Source organism: Marmota flaviventris, chromosome 18 (assembly GCF_047511675.1).
Source record: "Marmota flaviventris isolate mMarFla1 chromosome 18, mMarFla1.hap1, whole genome shotgun sequence".
Lineage (NCBI taxonomy): Eukaryota > Metazoa > Chordata > Mammalia > Rodentia > Sciuridae > Marmota > Marmota flaviventris.
The window spans coordinates 33,775,497-33,796,778 of record NC_092515.1 but is presented as its reverse complement, the minus strand read 5'-3'; the positions used below and the strand labels follow the sequence as shown (position 1 = coordinate 33,796,778).

The 21,282-nt window shown below is 34.4% G+C and overlaps 1 protein-coding gene across 10 annotated transcripts in view; it reads right to left on the bottom strand.

Annotated features, from left to right (window-relative positions):
• Chd9 (chromodomain helicase DNA binding protein 9) overlaps positions 1–21,282 on the bottom strand; it is a 248,958-nt gene that overhangs the window by 129,665 nt on the left and 98,011 nt on the right. For 9 of the 10 annotated variants that reach the window (XM_071604701.1, XM_071604707.1, XM_071604708.1 and 6 more), the window contains exon 2: positions 12,505–14,119. In XM_071604701.1, coding sequence (XP_071460802.1) covers positions 12,505–13,959 — 1,455 coding nt within the window. In that variant the 5' untranslated portion in view covers positions 13,960–14,119. Of the gene's footprint in view, positions 1–12,504; positions 14,120–14,698; positions 14,824–21,282 lie in introns of those variants that run through there. The other variant, XM_071604700.1, reaches the window with a different exon arrangement.

The following is a 21,282-nucleotide window of genomic DNA, read 5'->3' as shown; positions in this document are numbered from 1 at the left end:
GGTGAGTTTATGGGCATTTCTATACTACCTTCTACACTTTTCTGCTTTTGCACTGCTACATTTAATATACAGGTTAATTTGTGCAAGATCTTGTCTAGAAATGGATACTTTTGTTTTTGGTTTTTAGAAACTGATATTTTTAAATGGCAAAATCACTTTAATTCTAATAGTGTAAAAAAGTTATATAGACGGATGGGTATTAATTGTAATTGTTAAAAAGAATTTGCATCCTGGGCTGGGATATGACTTAGTTGTACTCCTGTAGGGTACTCCTGTACAGCATGCATAGAGGACTGGTTTGATCCCAAGTACTGCAAAAACAAAACTAACAAGAAAAATCTGTGTTCCTAAACCAAACTGAAAGCTAGTTAATATCTAACTTTACAAATTAGCTAGTCTCCAGGATATACTTATGAATATACTTAAATAATCATACATGGTATTAACTTTGAAATAATTGATCTTATTGGGGATTTCCAATTCCACATAATAAATATAATGACAAAGTTTTCTAAAATGTTTAACTTATTAATAGAATTAAGGACATGTATTATGAAACCTTATTTAGTTATAAAACCTAGCCAGGTATGGATAGCGCACACCTGTAACCCAGTGACTTAGAAGATTGGGGCAGGAGATGGCAAGTTTGTGAGCTTCACCAATTTAGTGAGACCCTGTCTCAAAATAAAAAATAAAAATAGCAAGCTTGGGATGTGGCTCAGTGGTAGAGTCCTTTTCTAGCATGCATAAGGCCATGGATTTAATCCCTAGCATTGCCAAAAAAAAAAAAAAAAATTAGAAGTGCTGAATGTAGCTCAGTGCTAGAGGGCCTCTGGGTACAATTCCTAGTACTGGAAAAAAAAATTATAAAAATTAAATTTACTTTGTCACTTATTTAGGCTAGATATCTTTTTTTCTTCAGTTCAAATTCCTATGCATATTTAAATAAGTAGTGAAGTCTGATCAATGAAGAGTTTTTCTAAAAATAAAAGATGTGTTAGGTGTGGTGGCACATACCTACCATCCCTACAACTAGGTAGGATGAGGCAGGAAGATCTCACCTTTGAGGCCAAACTGAGCAATTTACCAAGAATATCTTGAAATAAAAAATAAAAAGGCTGGAGATGTAGCTTCAATAATTAAAAATGTGGGGAAAAAAACTGATTCACCTAGAATGCAAGAAACCTTTAACTCAAACATACGATCAAAATGATAACACAAATTGTAGTAAACCCACATGAAGACTCTTTATCAATACTCTTTCCAGACTCAATTTAGATGAGTGTCTTCAAAATAGAATGCTCTAGCTGGGCACAGTGGCATATGCCAATAATCCTAGAAACTTGGAAGGCTGAGGCTGTGAGGCTGCAACTTAAGACCCTGCCTCAAAATAAAAGAAAAAACAGTCTGGAAATGTAGCCCACTGGTAAAGGGCCCCTGGGTTTAAATCCCCAGTACCACAAAAAAAAGAAAGGAGAAAAAAAAAAAAAAAAAAAAAAAAAGCTTCTTCTGACATTGTAATAAATCAAACTAATCAATTAAAAATAAAATCATTAAAGCTGAGCGTGGTGGCCTTTACTGTAAACCCAAGGTCACAAGAGGCTAAGACAGGTGGACTGCAAGTTTGAGGTTTGCCTCAGCAACATAGAGTGGGCTTAAGCAACTTAGTGAAACCTGTCTCAAAATAAAAAATTTAAAAGGGCTGGGGATGTAGCTAGGTGGTAAAATGTCCCTGGGTTCAATCCCCCATACCAAATGAAATAAAATAAAATAAATGAAAAAGTCTTAAAAATCCATGAACTATCTACAGTAAAAGCAAATACTGATATGATTAAACATGAAATTATAATGCTTAATTAATCATACATGGGAAAATATGTGTTTTACTATTTTTAATCAAAGACACTCAACCTCAACAACTTTTTAAAGATTATTACTATTGAAAGAAATTAAATAGTGTTAAATGTTAACTTGTAGAATGAGGCTCAGACATTAAGTTTCTCTTAGGTACTGAAAAATGTTTTTAAAAGCATTTGACTTGCCTACATTAAACCAAATTTAATACTCAGAAGTACAGCTAAGCTATTTAAAAATAATTTAAATAGTGGCCAAGCAAAAATTCTTTTATTCTTTTCTACCATTTATGACATTGGTCTGCTCAATCCTTTTTTCTTAAATTTGTGGTGGTACCAGGAATTGAACCCAGGGATGCTTAACCACTAAATCACATCCCCCCAGCCCTTCTTATTTTTATTTCAAGTCAGGATCATGCTAAGTTGTGTAGGACCTTACAATGTTGCTGAGTCTGGCCTCAAACCTATGGTCCTTCTGCCTCAGCCTCCCAGGTAGCTGGGATTACAGGTGTGTGCCACCCTGATGCCCATCTGGTCTGCTCATTCCTATAACTAACTTTCATGTAATCATTCTAATTTTTGCTTAAATACACAAATTACTACATCATAATTATTGTTCTGAAAAACTTTAATGACAAATGTATTTTACTTATGCCCACGTTCAGCTACAAATTAAAATTTTAAAATAAGAAACTTGGGGCTGGGATTGTAGCTCAGCGGTAGAGCGCTTGTCTAGCATGGGTGGGACCCGGGTTCAATCCTCAACACCACATAAAAATAAAGGCATTGTGTTGTATCCATCTACACCTGAAAAATAAATATTTTAAAAAAGAAAGAAACTTGGGCTGGGGATGTGGCTCAAGCGGTAGCGTGCTTGCCTGGCATGCGTGCGGCCCGGGTTCGATCCTCAGCACCACATACAAACAAAGATGTTGTGTCTGCCGAAAACTAAAAAATAAACATTAAAAAATTCTCTCTCTCTCCCCCTCCCTCTCCTCTCTCTTTAAAAAAAAAAATTTAAAAAAAAAAAAAAAGAAAGAAACTTGAGAAACTTGTAACACACTCACTAGATATGCTTGTTTTGATAACCATATCATTATTGATAAATATCAGAATGGTGCTGACATGCACTTAAAAGCCTCACATAGATGAATTGAACCCAGGGGCATGCAACCACTGAGCCACATCTCCAGCCCTTTGTATATTTTATTTAGAGACAGGGTCTAGCTGAGTTGCTTAGGGCCTTACTAACTTGCTGAGGGCTGGCTCTGAACTCATGATCCTCCTGCCTCGGCCCTCAAGCTGGTAGGATTATAGGCATGAGCCACAGCGCCCAGGAGAAGTATCCTAATCTTTATTGGTTCTTTTTTTTAAATATTTTTATTTTTTAGTTGTAGTTGGACACAATACCTTTATATTATTTATTTATTTTTATGTGGTGCTGAGGATCAAACCCATGGTCTCACCAATGCTAGGCAAGTGCTCCACCGCTGAGGCACAACCTCAGCCCCTTTATTTGTAATTAGAAGATATTGGGGCTGGGGACATGGCTCAAGTGGTGTGCCCTTGCCTGGCGTGCGTGCGGCCCGGGTTCGAACTTCAGCACCACATACAAAGACATTGTGTCCACCGAAAACTAAAAAATAAATATTAAAAAAAAATTCTCTCTCTCTCTTTAAAAAAAAAAAGAAGATAATTATTTGCATAGTTGACCATAGCAAATGATTTTATTTACTGGTAATTAAAAACTATAGTCGGGGCTAGGGATGTGGTTCAAGCGGTAGCGCGCTCGCTTGGCATGCGTGCGGCCCGGGTTCGATCCTCAGCACCACATACAGACAAAGATGTTGTGTCCGCCAAATACTAAAAAATAAATATTAAAAAAATTCTCTCTCTCTCTCTCTCTCTCCCTCTCTCTTACTCTTTCTCACTCTCTCTCACTCTTTAAAAAATAAATAAATAAAAATAAAAACTATAGTCCATGTTTCTTAATTATGTGCTTACCATCGCATTTCATATTAAAACATTTCCTCAATTTAAAATAATCTCAGTCCATTTATCTAAGTAGAGAAACCTGGTCACTCATATTTTAATATTCAAAAACAGCTTTTCATTTCTGTTACAATAAGAGGAATAAAATCCAATTAATCTATAGATTGCAAAACATTGTTTTAAATTTACTTAATTATAAATAAACAAGTAGGCCTACAGTATTTGAGAGTAAGCCCCATCAATAAAATTTAGTGTCATGAAATTTTGGTAGAACTTCTTTGAAGTTTGGTTTGAATCTCAAACACTTCACATAGCATACTAATCCACAAATTCCTTACCAATTGTTAGTCCTCCAGTTGCCCCACCATTCAAATTTATTTCCTGTTCATCTCTTACCCCTAAGTATGAAAGCTCATACTTTAAAGTCAATAGCCTTACAGTTATTGTCAACAATCAAGCTTCTGTTACTCTGAATCCTGGGAGACAGTGTAGAGTTTACCTTTTCTTTAATGTAAAATCATACAAATAGTTTAATAATCAAGAAATTTCAGAACTAGCTAACATTCTCCAATTTCTCAATTAAAATAGAACACTGTATAATCTAGAAGATTTGACAGAAATGTTAAAAACAAAATCTGGTCTATTTTAACTGAAAAACCAACTGAAAAAGAAAATGTCCAACATCTCTAGCAGTTAAAGAAGTGCAAATTAAAACTACACTGAGATTTCATCTTACTCCAGTCAGGATAGGCAACTATCAAGAAGACAAGTAACAATAAATGTTGGCAAGGATGTGGGGAAAATGTACACCCCTAAATTTCTAGTGGGACTGAAAATTGGTGCAACCACTCTGGAAAGCAGTATAGAGATTCCTCAGAAAACTTAGAATTAAACCACCATTTGACCCAGTTATCCCATTCCTCAGTTTATACCTGAAGGACTTAAAATCAGCATACTACAGTTACACAGCCACATCACTGTTTACAGCAGCTCAGTTCACAATAGCTAAACTACGGAACCAGCATAGGTGCCCTTCAACAGATGAATGGGTAAAGAAAATGTGAGATTCACACACATACACACACACACACACACACACACACAGGAATACTACTCAGCCATAAAGAAGAATGAAATTATGGCAGTAAATGGATGGAACAGGGGACTATCATGCTAAATGAAAAAAGCCAACCCTCCAAAACCAAAGGCCAAAGTTTCTCTCTGATGCTAACTCACAATAAGGGGTAGGGAGTGGGGTGGGAAGCATAGAAATACTTTGGATTAGACAAAGGGGTATGAAGGGAAGGAAGGAGGAATGGGAATAGAAAAGATAGTAGAGTTAATTGGATTTTACTTTCCTATGTGCATATTTGATTACACAGTGTAATTCTACATCATGTACAATCAGGAGAATGAGAAGTTATACTCTCTATATGTACAATATGTCAAAATACATTCTACTGTAATGTATAACTAATAAGAACAAATAAATTACAAACAATAACAAAAATCCTTGATAGAATTTCTATTTTGTGTTTTGGATGAGTAAGTCAACTAAGAATTTTGAAACTTTTTATAAGCAATATCATGCCAAATATCAGGTATAGATTTAAATAAATTCTGGTAAACATTATCTTATGAACTTTTAATTTTAAACTAGGCATGGTGGTGTACACCTGTAATCTCAGAGACTCAGGAGGCTGAGGCAGGAAAAAGTAAAGTTCAAGACAAGTCTCAACAACTTAGGGAGATCCTGTCTCAAAAAATAAATAGGGTTGGGAGTATAGCTTCGTGATAGACTCCATCCCCAGTAATGGAAAAAAAAAAAATTAAGGTGGCACTTCAAGTATTACTAAAGTGTTTTTTTTCTTTTTTTGTCTAGGATACAATGGAGTGAAATTCTAAAAAATTGTGCATACATTTCCTGCTTTTCGGATTTAGGAAAATTACTACTGAAAAATAAGTGCAAATAGTTTGAGGTCCTCTTAATTTAACAGTTATAAACAAAGTAGAACAAAATCTTTCTTTAGTTTTATATGTCTTCCCCTTCTCATAATAATTTTACATTCTGCTTAAGATGGTTTAAAAATATCTACTGGGCTCCATTAGAGTCTAATTTAAGTGAAAGTAATTCCTGGAGGTTTAATATTAAGAATAAAAAAATGTGAACACATAAGACCTCCTACTAAAAAAAAAATCTAAAATCTTTCTTCATCTTTTGCTAACATGACATTCTATCACCATGATGCGGGGAGTGGTGGAGCGAGATATAATTAAAGTTTTGAATGCTTTTTTTCTTCTTTTCTTCTTTATTGGTACTGGGGATTGACCCCAGGGTTGCTTAACCTCTTAACCACATCCCCAGTCCTTTTTTGAAATTTTGAAACAGGGTTTCACTAAGTTATTTAGGGTCTCAATAAATTGCTGAGGCTGGCCTAGAACGTGTGATCCTCCTCAGCCTCCCAAGTCACTGGATTGCAGGTGTGCATCACCACAGGCACATTAGTTTTGAATGTTCAACAGAATATATTTTAACTATCTAGAAAACTATGTATAGTCAATAACTCCTTGACATTGTTGGATGTCAGTGGAACTTATCATGTTTCTTCATCATCTGTAATTGATACTCAGGAGAAAAATAGGTAATATAAATGATATATACTATAATGAAACCTAAAATTATAACCACAGAACCTTAAGAGTTGGAATAATCGACCAATTTCATCTTTTCCACCAACTATAAAAGTTCTTTCTATGACACATTTGAGCTGTTTCATCTCCCTGTGTTCAGCAAGAGATTTATTTCAAGCTTCTTCCTTAAACTAAATGATATGATTTCCACTTTCTAGGCCTGATTCAATCTCTAAACGTTCTGACCTTCCAACATTCGAAGATAATTATTGTGTTTTAATGTTAGGGCATTTGTTCTTATCATCTTATACAAAATCATATTAAAAATACCAGAGCACTTTTGGAAGCAATATAGATTTTAGTTTAGTTTTTGTTTGTTTTGTTTTAGGGTTGTTTTTCTTCTGCTGATGGATAATCGATTGTTAATACAGCCAGGAAATACTGGACTCACAGTCTTCTGGATTTAAAGATTCTAAAACAAGTCTTTGCTTTATTAGTAAAGAAGATTTTTGAATGGTGAAAGGAGGAAGAAATCAATTTGAACATCCTTTTTATATACAAAATGTAGTAAAATACATTGAAGTAAAGTGATGACAGAGAAAAACTGGGATTGGATCCACTATGGTCACTTACTGTGTGACTTTAGGTATATTACTTAATTTCTTTGTACCTCAGTTTCTTCCCAGTACTACTCAAATAAAAGGACTGTTGAGAGAGATCAATGTACTAATATATGTTAAATATTTAGGGCGGGGGGGGGGGGGGGGGGGCGGGGGGGGGGGGTGTGTGTGTGGCACGCTTGTAATCCCAGCAGCTTGGGAGGCTGAGACAGAAGGATCATGAGTTCAAAGCAACTTAGTGAGGTCCTAAAGTAACTCAGTGAGACCCTGTCTATAAAATATGAAAAAGAGCGGGGGGATGTAGCTCACTGGTTAAGCACCACTGGGTTCAATCCCTGTTATAAGACAAAAACAAACCAAATAAAAAAAAAAATCACAATAATTTAGAGCAGTGCTTGGTAGAAAGTAAATGCTGTATCTATTAGATACTGTAATTCATTATTAATACACACTTAATTTAAATTCAATTATTATGATAATATATGCAAGAAAATATGAAGATATTTTAATAACCTTAATTCAGATTTTCCAACAACTTGGTAATAACCTTACTATATACTATATACTACTATATACTATATACCTACTATATACTATAATTTAGCAACCTTAAAATGGCAAACTATTCAGAGATTCAAAATCGTTTTAAAAAAATGTTAATAGCGTAAAAAGTGTATGTAACATATTGACTAGAAGGTTAAAAAGCAATCTGCCAAAAAGAAGTACAAATTCTATGTTCCCAACTTGGTTTCTTAAAAATGCAAAACCATGGAGGTAAGGGACAAGGAAGAGAGACAAGATTTTTTAAATGTCAACAATAGATACCTTTTGATAACGATACAAGTTAAAAAAAAAAAGAGTATCTTTAAAATATGCCTTATAAAAGCTACCTAAGCCTGTCTTTAAGTTGTTTTTTAAGTTTATAAGTAATAGCCAGGTGTTGTGATACACACCTGTAATTCCAGTGATTTAGAAGGCTGAGTAAGGCAGAAGGAGCTCAAATTCAAGATCACCCTGGGCAACTTACAGATCTTGTCTTAAATTAAAAATTAAAAAGATAGCTCAGTGATAAACAGCCCTCAGATCAATCCTAGAACTGAAAAATAATAATAATAAAATTAATAGCCAGGCATGCTGGAGCATGCCTGAAATCTCAGCAGTTGGGGAGGCTGAAGCAGGAGGCTTCTAAGATCAAAGCCAGCCTTGGCAACTTAGCAAAGCTCCAATAAAACTTCACAAGACCCTGTCTCTAAATGAAATATAAAAAGACTGGGGATGGGCTGGGGTTGTGGCTCAGCGGTAGAGCGCTCACCTAGTATGTGTGAGGCCCTGGGTTCGATTCTCAGCACCACATAAATAAATAAATAAATAAATAAAATAAAGATATTTAAAAAAAAAAAAAAAGGCTGGGGATGTGACTCAGTGGTTGTGTGCCCCTGGGTTCAATCCCCAGTACCAAAACAAACAAACAAACAAACAAAAATTAATTAAAATATTAAGTAATAAGCTTCTCTACCTTCAGAGAAAAAACCTCAAAGTATTAAAGTGAGCACCTAAAATTCTATTTCCTCTTGTTAGTCATCCCATGTTTCATTGCTATAGAACTTTTATACTAAATTTAATATACAAACATTGAAAAACCACATACTGCTCAATACATTGTTTCTACTTTTAAAGAAAAGGACAAAAACTAAAGATTGTGTGTTACAAAACAGTAGAAAATGTCAGAAAACAACAATGAAAAGTTTAGTGTTATTCTCTCAAAATTCCATTGCTCCAAAAATTAGAGTTAAGATAGTATTTTCTCTATGCTACAGCTGGTTCATGCTAACATTTAGAAAAGCATTTGTGATACCTTTTTACCCACCTCATCCTCAAGCCTTTTCCCTTAAGCATCAGGGCACCTTCTCTCTTCTATTAAGTGGTAACATTCTAGAGTCTTTTTTTTTTTTTTTTTTTTTTTGAGGAGTGCTGGGGATTGAACCCAGCGCCTTGTGCATGCAAGGTAAATACTCCAGCAACTGAGCTATATCCCCAGTCCTAGAGTCAAATTTTTAAGTGGTAAAATTCTAGAGTCAAATTCTAGAGAGGTCATCTCAGTCATACTCACTGTTTTAACAATTGATACAGATGTCAGGTACTCTAAAATATTTGAAATTTTACCTACAATCCCTCTACTGCACTTGAGGAATAAGAAAAGTTAAGGCTTAAGAATTATTCACTGAACATCCAACATTCTCAACACAGTTTTCTAGAATTCTGAAGAAAGGCATCAGTGATTTTTCAATCAGAAGATTAAACAATATCTTATTTACACTATAACAAAATGACTCAATTGTTTTTGATAAACTAAAAATTGTAACTATTATTTTTAAATCTCTAAACTTCCATATGTAGTAATGCCAATTTAGCCTGACATAAAATTCTTGAAGAGAAATAGTTAAAGAAACCTGATAATAAACCTCAGAAAAAAAAAAATCTTCTTTAGAATCTGATAAGAACACCTTATTAAAATAACATGTCAGCTTTCTGAGTACTGAAGTACACATTTCCAAAGTTGTAAAAATAAAAAAATAACGTCAGTACCCATAAACATCCAGAACATGCCAAAAATTACATAAGCAAAAAGCTTATATGCTCTGCCAGAACTTGTTATAAATTCCATATATAAATAATTTAAATTATTAGACCATATGCCCATAATTCTGTAAATAAATTTGACATGCGATATATAATAATAATCATAATAGCCCTCTTTATCACTTCATTTCTACTCTTTACCTCCTACAATCAACAAAACCCATTACTTTTTCTTTGGTACCAGGAATTGAACACAGGGCACTCAAGCACTGAGCCACATCCCCAACCCTTTTTGTATTTTATTTAGAGACCAGGTTCTCACTGAGTTGCTTAGGGCTTCAATAAATTGCCGAGGCTGCTTTAAACTTGCAATCCTCCTGCCTCAGCTTCCTGAGCTGCTAGGATTACAGGCATGCACCACGGTGCCTGGCTACAAAATCCATTACTTTAACACTAATAAGAAATAGAAAACTTGAGAATAGACATTCAGTAGTCAAAAAAAAGTATTCAGTAGTCAAAAAAAAGTATTCCAAATGGACTGCACCTTACTATCCTTTCATTCCAAACCTATAACAGTTCCTACTATTTTCTAAAGCTGGGAAAACATCTTTAGAAATACATTAATGAAATGCATGAATTAAGATACATAACACACATGCACACACAAAGATAAATTAAAATCGTAACAGGCCTTAGAAAAATAAAATTAAAAAGTTAACAAATTTCATGGTCCATAACTTCAATTATTCAGTGGACAAAATGATAAATCAAACTACTCAGAAATCTACATACAAAGTAGATAGATGAACCTAAATTCAATCCAATCTGGGCTTGATCCTCCTCCAGTAGAGGGAGCAGAATCATAATATTCAACTTGTCACAAGAAGGAAGTTTGTTTTTTGTTTCTTTTAGAAATTTCAGTTCTTTTTTTTTTAATGCCTTTATTTTATTTGTTTTTTAATTTTTATGAGTTGTTGAGGCTCAAACCCAGGGCCTCACGCATGCTAGGCAAGCGCTCTACCACTGAGCCACAGCCCCAGACCCTGAAGGGAGATGTTTTTAAGCACCTTTTAAGTATCTTTACATCCATCTAGATGTTTGAAAAAATATGTGGAAAATACTCTTTGAAATATGACTAAGCTGGGTGTGGTGATGCACACCTGTAATCACAGTGATTTGGGAGGCTGAGACAGGAGGATTCAAAGTTTGAGACTAGTCTCAATCAACTCAGTGAGCCCTAAGCAACTTAGTGAGACCTCGTCTTAAAATAAAGAATAAAAAGAGCTGGGCACTCAGTCTCTTGGTTCAATCCTGAGAGGGAGGGAGGGAGGGAGGGAGGGAGGAAGGAAGGAAGGAAGGAAGGAAGGAAGGAAGGAAAAAATACAACTAAAGTAAACCTTATGGAAAACATAAGGATTTTCTTTCTTTCTAAATGCTTTAAGTCTAATGAAAAACTGATCTCAAAATTTTAATATCAAGAACAATGGTATATTTTGTTGTCCAGAGTCTCAAAGATAACCAAGGTATTAAAGCATTTTATAAATCCCTAATTTAACAAGAGTTCACAGAAATGTAAAATAGTACATGAAGTACATTTTTAATTATAAAAGTAATGTACTTAACATGACAAAAATTATATAAAACAAATGGAAGAAAAATGTAACTGTACTACCCTAAAGCAAACTATTTCTTCTGGTATTTTTTAATGTACACATTTTCAAATTGCTATAAGTGTAATTATAAAAACATTTATTAAGCACTTAAACATAAGCTAGGCACAGTCCTCAGCACTCTTACACATTGCAACTGCTAATCCTTTCAAAAGCTTTACAAGATAGATCCTACTATTATTTCTTATTGTAAAGACAAGAAAAAAGAGACACATAAAAATTATTAAACTAGCTCAAAGTCATACAACTCATAAGAAAGAGGAACTAAGATTCAAACATATGTGCTCTGGAACCAGAGCCTGTTCTCTAAACCATTTTACTGTGATCATAATTTTGAATTATGCTTCCCTCTCATCATTAACATATTTTCAGTGTTAGTTTTCAAAGACTTTTTAATACTTAAATTAGACCATCTAATATAGGTATCTAATATGGATATGCTGTTTCCAGTTGTCCCTTAGAAAAACTGTAAGGTAAATATCTGCAGGTATACTACTTTTGAAATGTTTAGGTTATTCTAATATGCCATCAAATTGCTTTCTAAAATATTTATTGACCAAGCCACATAAGTACCAATTTCATCAAAACTTTGAAGCATTAAGCATTAACATTCTAAAAATTTATTTGACTGATAAAAATGAAACCACACTCCACACTGAATTAATTATTACTAAAATTGCACATTTTCCTGGTTGTTTACTAATATAATTTCCTACTTTGTGAATTTCATTTATGAGCTTTATCCAGTTATCAGCTGCAGTTTTAAGATCTGTAATCAATTTATATGAGCTTTTTACAGGAATGTCAACAGTATGTCCATCACATCTGCAATAAAAATTTCCCAGTCTGTTGTTTCTTATTTTATTATGGTTTTAAAAGTTTTATTTTTGGTAAAATCACCTTCCAATAAAGGTATTAATAATTAAAAGTTACAAAAAAGGTTTTAAAACCTCACAAATTTCTAGACGTAAGTTAGTCTATTGCTTTGAGGACATCAATGAATCACTTTCAGTAAGACTTTTAAAGCAAGATAAACCTATGTTAAAATATGCATATTCAATAGAATTCCAAGTTTAAGAAATTTTGAATAGGCCACAAATAAAACGAACTCAATGAATAAAATCCCACTCTACTCCAAATATCAAAGGAGCTACATACCTGTCGTTGTAAACACAGGCGATTTCTGTCGTGTAAATGCTGATGATTAGAAAATGATGAATGCCAACTCCGAGCCTGACATTGCAACTGAGTTTGAGCCATATCAGAAGGCCGAGCTACAATATGTGAAGTAAAGTGTCGATCAAGGTCATGATCTAAAACATGATTGGAATTATCTTGTCCAAATGTTGACTCATCAAATTGCGGAAGCAGACCCTCCTGAAGGAGGTCCTCTGGGTCAAGTCCTGTGAATGGCTCAGGTTGAGACTCCACTTGATGAAGTAAATTGTCTTCTAAAGATGAAAAGCCATTAGTTTCTACATGATCACTGAAATGGCCCATTTGAGTTCCTGAGTCAACAGGATCTGGAAAGTTCATATGCACAGGAGATAATTTTGAATTGCTGTAATTACCCTGAGGATGTGATGAATGCAACATTTGGAAATTATTTGAATTCAATGATGCATTGGGGTTTAGGATATGCTGAGTAGATTCCTGCTTGATTCCCCTATGAGGTGAAAAGGAATTACTTCCAGTAAAATCAGATAAAGTCTGATTTGCATGATTGGGTGCAAGAACTGCAGAGGACTGAAGGAGACTGTTGGGTGAAATATGATTACTAGAAAAGGAATAATGTGAAGAAAACTGCTGAGAATTACTGACAGAACAAGAAGTCATATTTGGAGAAGGTCCATTAAAATTTCCTTCTTGATGATTGTTACACTTGAGGAAGTGTACTGAAGGATTTGATGTTTGAGAAAACTGCATCGAAAGAGACTGTTGTGAAGTAGATGCATTAGTGATTTGTGATGGGTGGTTAACATTGACTCTATGAGGACCAGGAACATTAACATCCATAAAATTTTTAGACTGGCAAAGAGAATTTTGCCCTGGGGTAAGAGTATTTCTATTTTGTTGTGAGCGTAGTGAAGTACACTGTGTTTGTTGTTCATTGGCCTGAAATAAGGCAAAGTCATGGTGTGCCACAAAGCTTTTATTCTGATGCATAGAATGCGAATGTCCTTGTTGGTGAAAAGGAGATCCATTTTGATTAGAAATGTTAGTAGCTGTCTGATGACCCCACATAGGACTGCCATCTGCCACATCTGGAAACAAACCATTGGGCTGGTTTTGGGGATGGATAGGAGAACAATTAAACTGAGAGTGTGGTGATAACACATGTTCAGCTGGGCTACCAAAAGACTGATTAACTTGGTGAAATTTCATTGTATCAAATTGATTTAACTGTTCAAAATCAGTCATCTTCTGATGTGTTGGTGTACCATGAACATGGTTCAGTGAGTCTATATGCAAAGGTTCAAACTCTGCACCCAAGTTCAATTCATCAACTAGTGAAACAGGTCCTGGTTGTACAAATGCATCATCTGATAAACCTTCTAAGGTCTCACCAAAAAGATTGGCATCATCAAAAAAGTCCATCATTGGATCTGTCATCTTTAAAAGTCAGTAACAATCTGGGTTGTTCACTATGAATTGAGTATATTTAGCTTCTCTGTGGTAGATATTATTAGATCATTACCGAAGTTCATCAACTAATCCAAAACAGGCCATTGTTCATTATTGCTCTAGATAATATGTCATCAAATGTAGAATCCTAGGGGAAAAAAAAAAGAATAAAAACAACTTAAATTTAATGATTATTCATTAAACTTACATAAACAAAGCTTATACATGACTTTAAAAGCATAAAATAAGTGTACAATATTTTTGTAGAATAATAATTGCAAAATACTCATTAACATTCCCTAAAAGGGGAGGGGGAATCTCCTAGAGTAGACATAAGAATGCATTTAAAGCAATAGGGCTGAGTTGGTTACTCTGGTGCATGCCTGTAATCTTACTGATTCAAGAGGCTGAAGGAGGCAGACCACAAATTCAAAGCTAGCCTCAGCAACTCAGCAATCTTGTCTCAAAATTAAAAATAAGTATTGGGAATGAAGCCCAATGGTAATGTGCTCCCAGGTTCAATGTTCAGGACAACCGCTACACACACACACACACACAGCAATAGGCCTGGGGATAAAGCTAAGTGGTACAGTACTTATCTAGCATGTTCAAGGCCCTGGGTTTTATCACCAGTACCAGAAAAATAATCATAACTTTTTTATACTTCATATTTATTATGATGAAAGAAAGTAAACCTAGAAATAGTTCATTGCACTTTCTCCCATACCATGAAATGGTCTTCACTCCCCAGCACTTTTCATCAATGTAAAAAATATTTATGTGGGCTGGGGAGATACTTCAGTAGGTAGAGTGATTGCCCAGCATGCACAAAGTCCTGGGTTCAATCCCCAGCTAAAGCAAAAAAAAAAAAAAAAAAGAATTATGTCTTACACCTCAAAATATGTTAACATAGCTGATATCAGACCTTCTAAGATTAGTAAGTACATTGCAATATTTTAGTTTAACCTCTTGAGCAGATAAATCCATTATTTCATAAGGTATATGTAGAATTGCATCAAGAAGAGAAACTACTTGAGATTATAAAGTAGCCCAAACTGAAATCACAATTAGTCATCTGGTTAGCTGACAGCACAGATAATATGCTGAAAGATATTCACACATATTTCTATCATGGCCTTGTTCATCTACATAGAATACCACCTTATAGCCAAATAATTTACAAATCTATGAAGCAAAAGCAAGCATCTTCCTGTAATTGGGTTAATTTTTAACTCCATCTTCAATGCCATTCTGTTGAATCATTTGGAATATACATGTTGCTTATTATTTTTAGTAAACTGTACAAATACTAAGAGTCACACTGAGAAGAAAAAATAGTAGCTAAGCATTAAATTGGTCTTATGATAGTCTCATGTGAAAAACAATTATGTATATAGAGTTGCCCTTTGGTATATGAGGGGGGGGGGCTGGGTATCATAATTCCCTATCTTTTCCTGGAGAAATACCAAAATCCATCGATGCTCAAATCCCTTATTTAAAATGCATGCTTGGTGTGGTGGTGCACACCTGTGATCCCAGCAGCTCAGGAGGCTAAAGCAGGAGTATTACAAGTTGATAGCCAGCCTTGGCAATTTAGCAAGGCCCTAAGCAACTTACTGAGACCCTGAATTAAGATAAAAAGGCTGGGGATGGCTGAGTCCTTAAGTGCTCCTGTGTTCAATCCCTGGTACCAAAAAAAAAAAAAAAAAAAAATGAAAGAAAGAAAAAGTAAATGCAGGTAAAACAGCTGAGCACTTTCATGTTAATAAACTTCACAAGTATTCATTATATACAAATCATCTCTAGGCAACATGTAATATCTAATACACTGTAAATGTTATATGATCCTCAGTCGATTGAACCTTTTGATGAAGAACCCAAAGCTACAGATGGCTAACTGTATATGTTTATATATAGGCACACATATATATTACTTATGTGTAAAAAGGATCTAATAGATTACTTGCTAATATTAAATAGCTATTATTGTTTAGGTTTGCATCATTCTAAATGTTCTTAATACAGATAATTTTTATTCTATCCCGACTGTCTTGCATGGAGAACCACAAATAAAGGTATTTACTCTTGTACATTTGAGTTTATTAAAAAAAAACACACACACATACATGAAATAGGAAATTTATATGTATATGTATATGTATATGCATATATTTGGCAGCACCAGGGATTGAACCCAGGGGCCCTCTATCACAGACGTACCATCTTTAAACCTTTTTTATTTTTTTAAATTTTGAGACAGGGTCTCGCTAACTTACCCAGACTGGGTCAAACTTTTGATCTTTCTGCCTCAGCCTCCTGAGTCACTGTGACTACAAGCATGTGCTGCCCTACCCAGCTCCTAAGCAAAATTTTTGTTCACTATTTAAATGTAGAAATGCTTTTAAAAACTGAGGAATAAAAACTACCAAACCCAGATTAATTTTACCTAGAAATTAACATATTAACAATCACAATGATACTCATGTGCTTTTATAAACATCATTTTAGAAAATGTAAAATATGGAAAAGGAGAAATTATTTTTCCAGGGCTGAGGTTATAGCTCAGTTGGTAGAATGCTTGTCTTGCATGCTCAAAGCCCTGGGTTCAATCCCCAGAATCACCAAAAAAAAAAAAAAAATTATTTTTCCAGATTTTACCATTGTGAGACCAAATAGATGGAAGACTGTGTTCCCAGAACAAAGCATTAGCCAATATGGTAGTTCAAAGCTAGGTGTGGTGGCACACACCTATAATCCCAGCAGCTCTGGAGGCTGAGGCAGGAGGATCTAGAGTTCAAAGACAGCCTCAGCAATTTATCAAGGTGCTAAGCAACTCGGTGAGACCCTGTCTGATAAAATATAAAACAGGGCTATGTATGTGGCTCAGTGGTCGAGTGCCCTTGAGCTTAATCCCTGGTACCCCCCTTTCCAAAATGGTAGTTCATGGTCCCAAAATGGTAGCTCTTCATATTCAGCTTCAGACACTTTGACTAGGGAACATCTATGTATACCTGAGCAATTAAATCAGAAAAGCAATGCCTTCTGATTTTATATAAATGGATGATTATTTATCAAATGGAACATATTTTAAAAAAGCACAATGGAAGTTATGAAATCCAATATGTCACCAGTTGATTATAAAGTACATCATTAGTTGATATAAGATGAAGAAAAATGCTGCATTTGGGCTGGGGATGTGGCTCAAGTGGTAGGGCGCTCGCCTGGCATGCGTGCGGCCCGGGTTCGATCCTCAGCACCACATACAAACAAAGATGCTGTGTCCGCCGAGAACTAAAAAATAAATATTAAAAAATTCTCTCTCTCTCTCTCTGTCTCTTAAACAAAAATAAAAAATAAAAGAGACATGTTTCTTTTTAAAAAAAAAAAAATAAGAAAAATGCTGCATTAAACTATGACACTTAAAATTTTTTTTAGTTAGTTATTTGGTGATACTGGGGATTGAACCTAGGGGCCCTCTACCATTGAACTACAACCCCATGGTTTTTTGTTTTGTTTTGTTTTGTTTTTTTGAGACAGGGTCTCACTAAGTTGCTTATGCTAGCCTTCAACTTGCAATCCTTCTACCTCAGCCTGCCAAGTAACTAAGATTACAGACATGTGTTAACACACCCAGCAAAAATAAAAGAATTTTAAAAAGACTATTCTGAAGCTGAGTATGGTGGTGTGCATCTGTAATCCTAGTGATTTAGGATTACAGGAGGATTCCAAGTTTAAGCCCAGCCTCAGCAACTTAGCAATACCCTATCTCAAAATGAAAATGAATGAATAAATAAAAAGGAATGGAAATATTAACTCACTGGTAGAGCACCCCTGAGTTCAATCTCCAATATAAATACATACATACATACATACATACTATTCTGGATATTCACGATATGACAGAGTAATATTCTATATATGAAAGAACTGGAGGCACTATGTGAATTTCTGTACATTATGGGAGATCAGCTAAAACAGAAAGTGTTTTCTACCAGAAGTTTACTACAAGTGGCAATTTTAATTAAGAAAACATTTATTTATTCATCCAATAAATATTTATTCATCAATAACTTCAGGTACTAAGATGATAAATAACTGACCTCTGAAGGGAACACAGTAAATAGATCATTGCTAATACATGTTATGTGTGCTCGGATAAAGGTAAGCACAGAGAAGGAACATCAAATGTCAGAAAATGAACACAGACACAAATACTATACTAGTAGAAGATACATATTTAATATGTGACAGATAGTAATCAAAGTGGTGGAGACAGAATACTGAACAGTGGTGATGGGGAGACAGGGGAAGGAAATGGAAAGCTGTAGTTCAAAGGATACAATAGAGCAGATAATGTAGGATGAAAAAGTCCAGAGATCTAATATACAATACAAGGACAAGTGGAGGGCTGGGGATGTGGCTCAAGCAGTAGCGCGCTCGCCTGGCATGCCTGTGGCCCAGGTTCGATCCTCAGCACCACATACAAACAAAGATGTTGTGCCCGCCGAAAACTAAAAAATAAATATTTAAAAAAAAAAAAATTCTCTCTCTCTCTGTCTCTCTCTCTCACTCTCTCTTTAAAAAAAAAAAAAAAGGACAAGTGGATAGGAAAATGGGTAATAAGTTGATAAGAAAAGTACAGTAATTATGCAAACAGTAAAATCTAGATGGTGAATACATAGGTGTCCACTATAAAATCTTTTACACTTTGTTTTATGTTTGAAAATTTTAATGATATTAGAAGGAAATTGTTTGTTGTTTTTTTTTTTTAAAGAAGACACATACTTATTTTTATTCTTTCCTGAAAAAACATGTTGGCAATGAGGTCTTCAAAATTCAATGACAAAAAAAAAAAAAATGAGAAATGAGGTAACAGAAACAGCATAATATATAAATCACAAAGACACTAGATAAAATGATCTAGAAGACATTAAAAAAATTGAGAACACTAAGAAAACAACCAAATTACCTTGCAGAACCTCTAAAATCAAAAATTGTCAGCACCAGGTGTCTTTTATTTTTGGAAGGAAATCACTGTTGAGATAATTTTACATCATTCATCAGCCAAGTGCTGTCATTTTGGAATATCCCAATTAATTTGGCTACTGAATAAAATACAAAAAAGAAAAAAAAAGTAATCAAACTTACTTTAACAACCACACACACACACAACAACACCACAAACTATAAATAAAAAATGCACAGAAAAATCCAGTGAGCCATGTTTTCTGGTTTGAACAGTTTATTCTACAACTGACAAAATTGTCATTTAAATTCCTCTTTTATGATCTATTGTCTTAATTCTAGTAAAATGACTACCAGTTTCCAACTTCATAAAAATATTATGTCAATCTAAGTTATTATTTAATTAAGCACATGTTTATGGATAGTCCAATTACATCCAAAGCATCTTTACACAAACAAAAAAATCCCTGCCCTCAGGAAATCGAGACTCTTTATGGGGGAGGGAAAAAGAAAAGGAATTAACAAAAACATATTATATACTGAATAAAATATGGTAAATATGGCCTGAGAGTCGTAAGGTCATCTGTAAAGTTATTTATGAAAGTAAGAGAACATACTTGGCTAGTTGTCAAGTATCTTTGAACACACAGTGTTTGAAGGGATCCTTATAAAGGAATAGGAAAGAAAGCCCAAAGTATTCAGGAACAAAGAAATACCAGCAATAAATACATGTTTAGAAAACAGTGTATCTGGGCTGGGATTGTGGCTCAGTGGTAGAGCGCTCGCCTAGAAAACAGTGTATCCATTGCAAAGGGCATACAAAGGGAGAAAAGTAATGTAAAATAAAGGCAGAAATATAAGTTGGAACACTGATGTAGGAAACATAATCAACCATGCACATTAAAACAGTATATCTGAGGGACAGAATTTATCAAAGGTTGAGACAAGAATTTAGTATTAAAATTATCTATCTTCATTTCTACATTTAGTCAATGCCAATTGTGATGATTATACAAGATAGATTCAAATACTAATAGGACAAAGTTTCTACCTCCTAAACAACTCATCATCTAGAAGGGAAGAAAACACAAATACTGTGATAGATGCCTTAACAGAGAAATATACAAAACACTGTATTATTGAAGCATAGATTAAATACTAATTAATCACGCTTGGGAAAAGTCAGGAAATGCATAGAGATGAGGTAATATTTGAGATGGGTCTCAGGAATAAAAAAAAAATTGAATATGTATTCTATAACAGAAATTATATATACAAACCTCATTATAAATTGACTTTCCCCAATTATAATAGTTGCTTTTGTTCTAAGACATTTCTATACTCTCCAAATATATCCCTAATGTTTTTTCTACTAAATGAATTAGTCTTCCTAATAAGTTCTAAAAATTAATAGTTTTATCTCATATAAAATAACCATTGAGGGACTCTAGCTATAGCTCAGTAGGTAGAGTACTTGCCTTGCACACATAAGGCCCTGGGTTCAATCCCCGGCACCACAAAAAAAAAAAAAAAATTATCCCTACCACATTATTTAGTCCTCTATACGTTATCTCTTTAACATTTTTAAATGATCTTAAATCTATGTCACATTAACTTTTACTTTATCAACTACTCATAACAATTTCAAGTCTTTGCCTAGGGAAAACTCAGATTTAAGATTTAACTCCCACAGAAGGTCTTTTGACTCAAGACCCAAGTCTAATACTCTATGCATACCAGAAATCACACCGCATTGTAACAATTTATCTTTTCTTTCTAATAGACTTTAGGGCCTTGGAGAAAAAAACTTCTTATCATTTTTGTATCCTCACTTTGCTGACTACCATAGTAAGCACACAAAAAATTTTTGTTAAAATGATTGATTACATAGGAATTAGACTATTAATTTAAAATACACAAAACACACACACACACACACAGAAAGTCAGGTCCTGACACCTGGCCCTATGAACTTCTAGCTGTGTGAACTTGAGAAGATCGCATAATTTTTGTTTTCATCTATTAAAAATAAACAACAATAATAAAATCTTTTAACTTTAGTGCTGTCTACCTTAAAGATGAATTATAGAGCCAAATAAAGTTAAACTACTGTCCTGCCAGTAAACTTGACACCTATTAGTGTGTGAAACAGCTTTTAAAATCCCTTCTTTCTCTTGCAGTGTACCTTAAAATGGGGCAAGAGCACAGAAGAAACTGCAGAAGTGCCCATAGTTGAGACAGGACATAGCATTTTGGGAACTATTCATGGTTTATTGTGGCCAGAACGTACTATTAGCCAAATAGAGAAACCAAGAGGTCAGCCGAGGTCACATACCCAGGACTTTT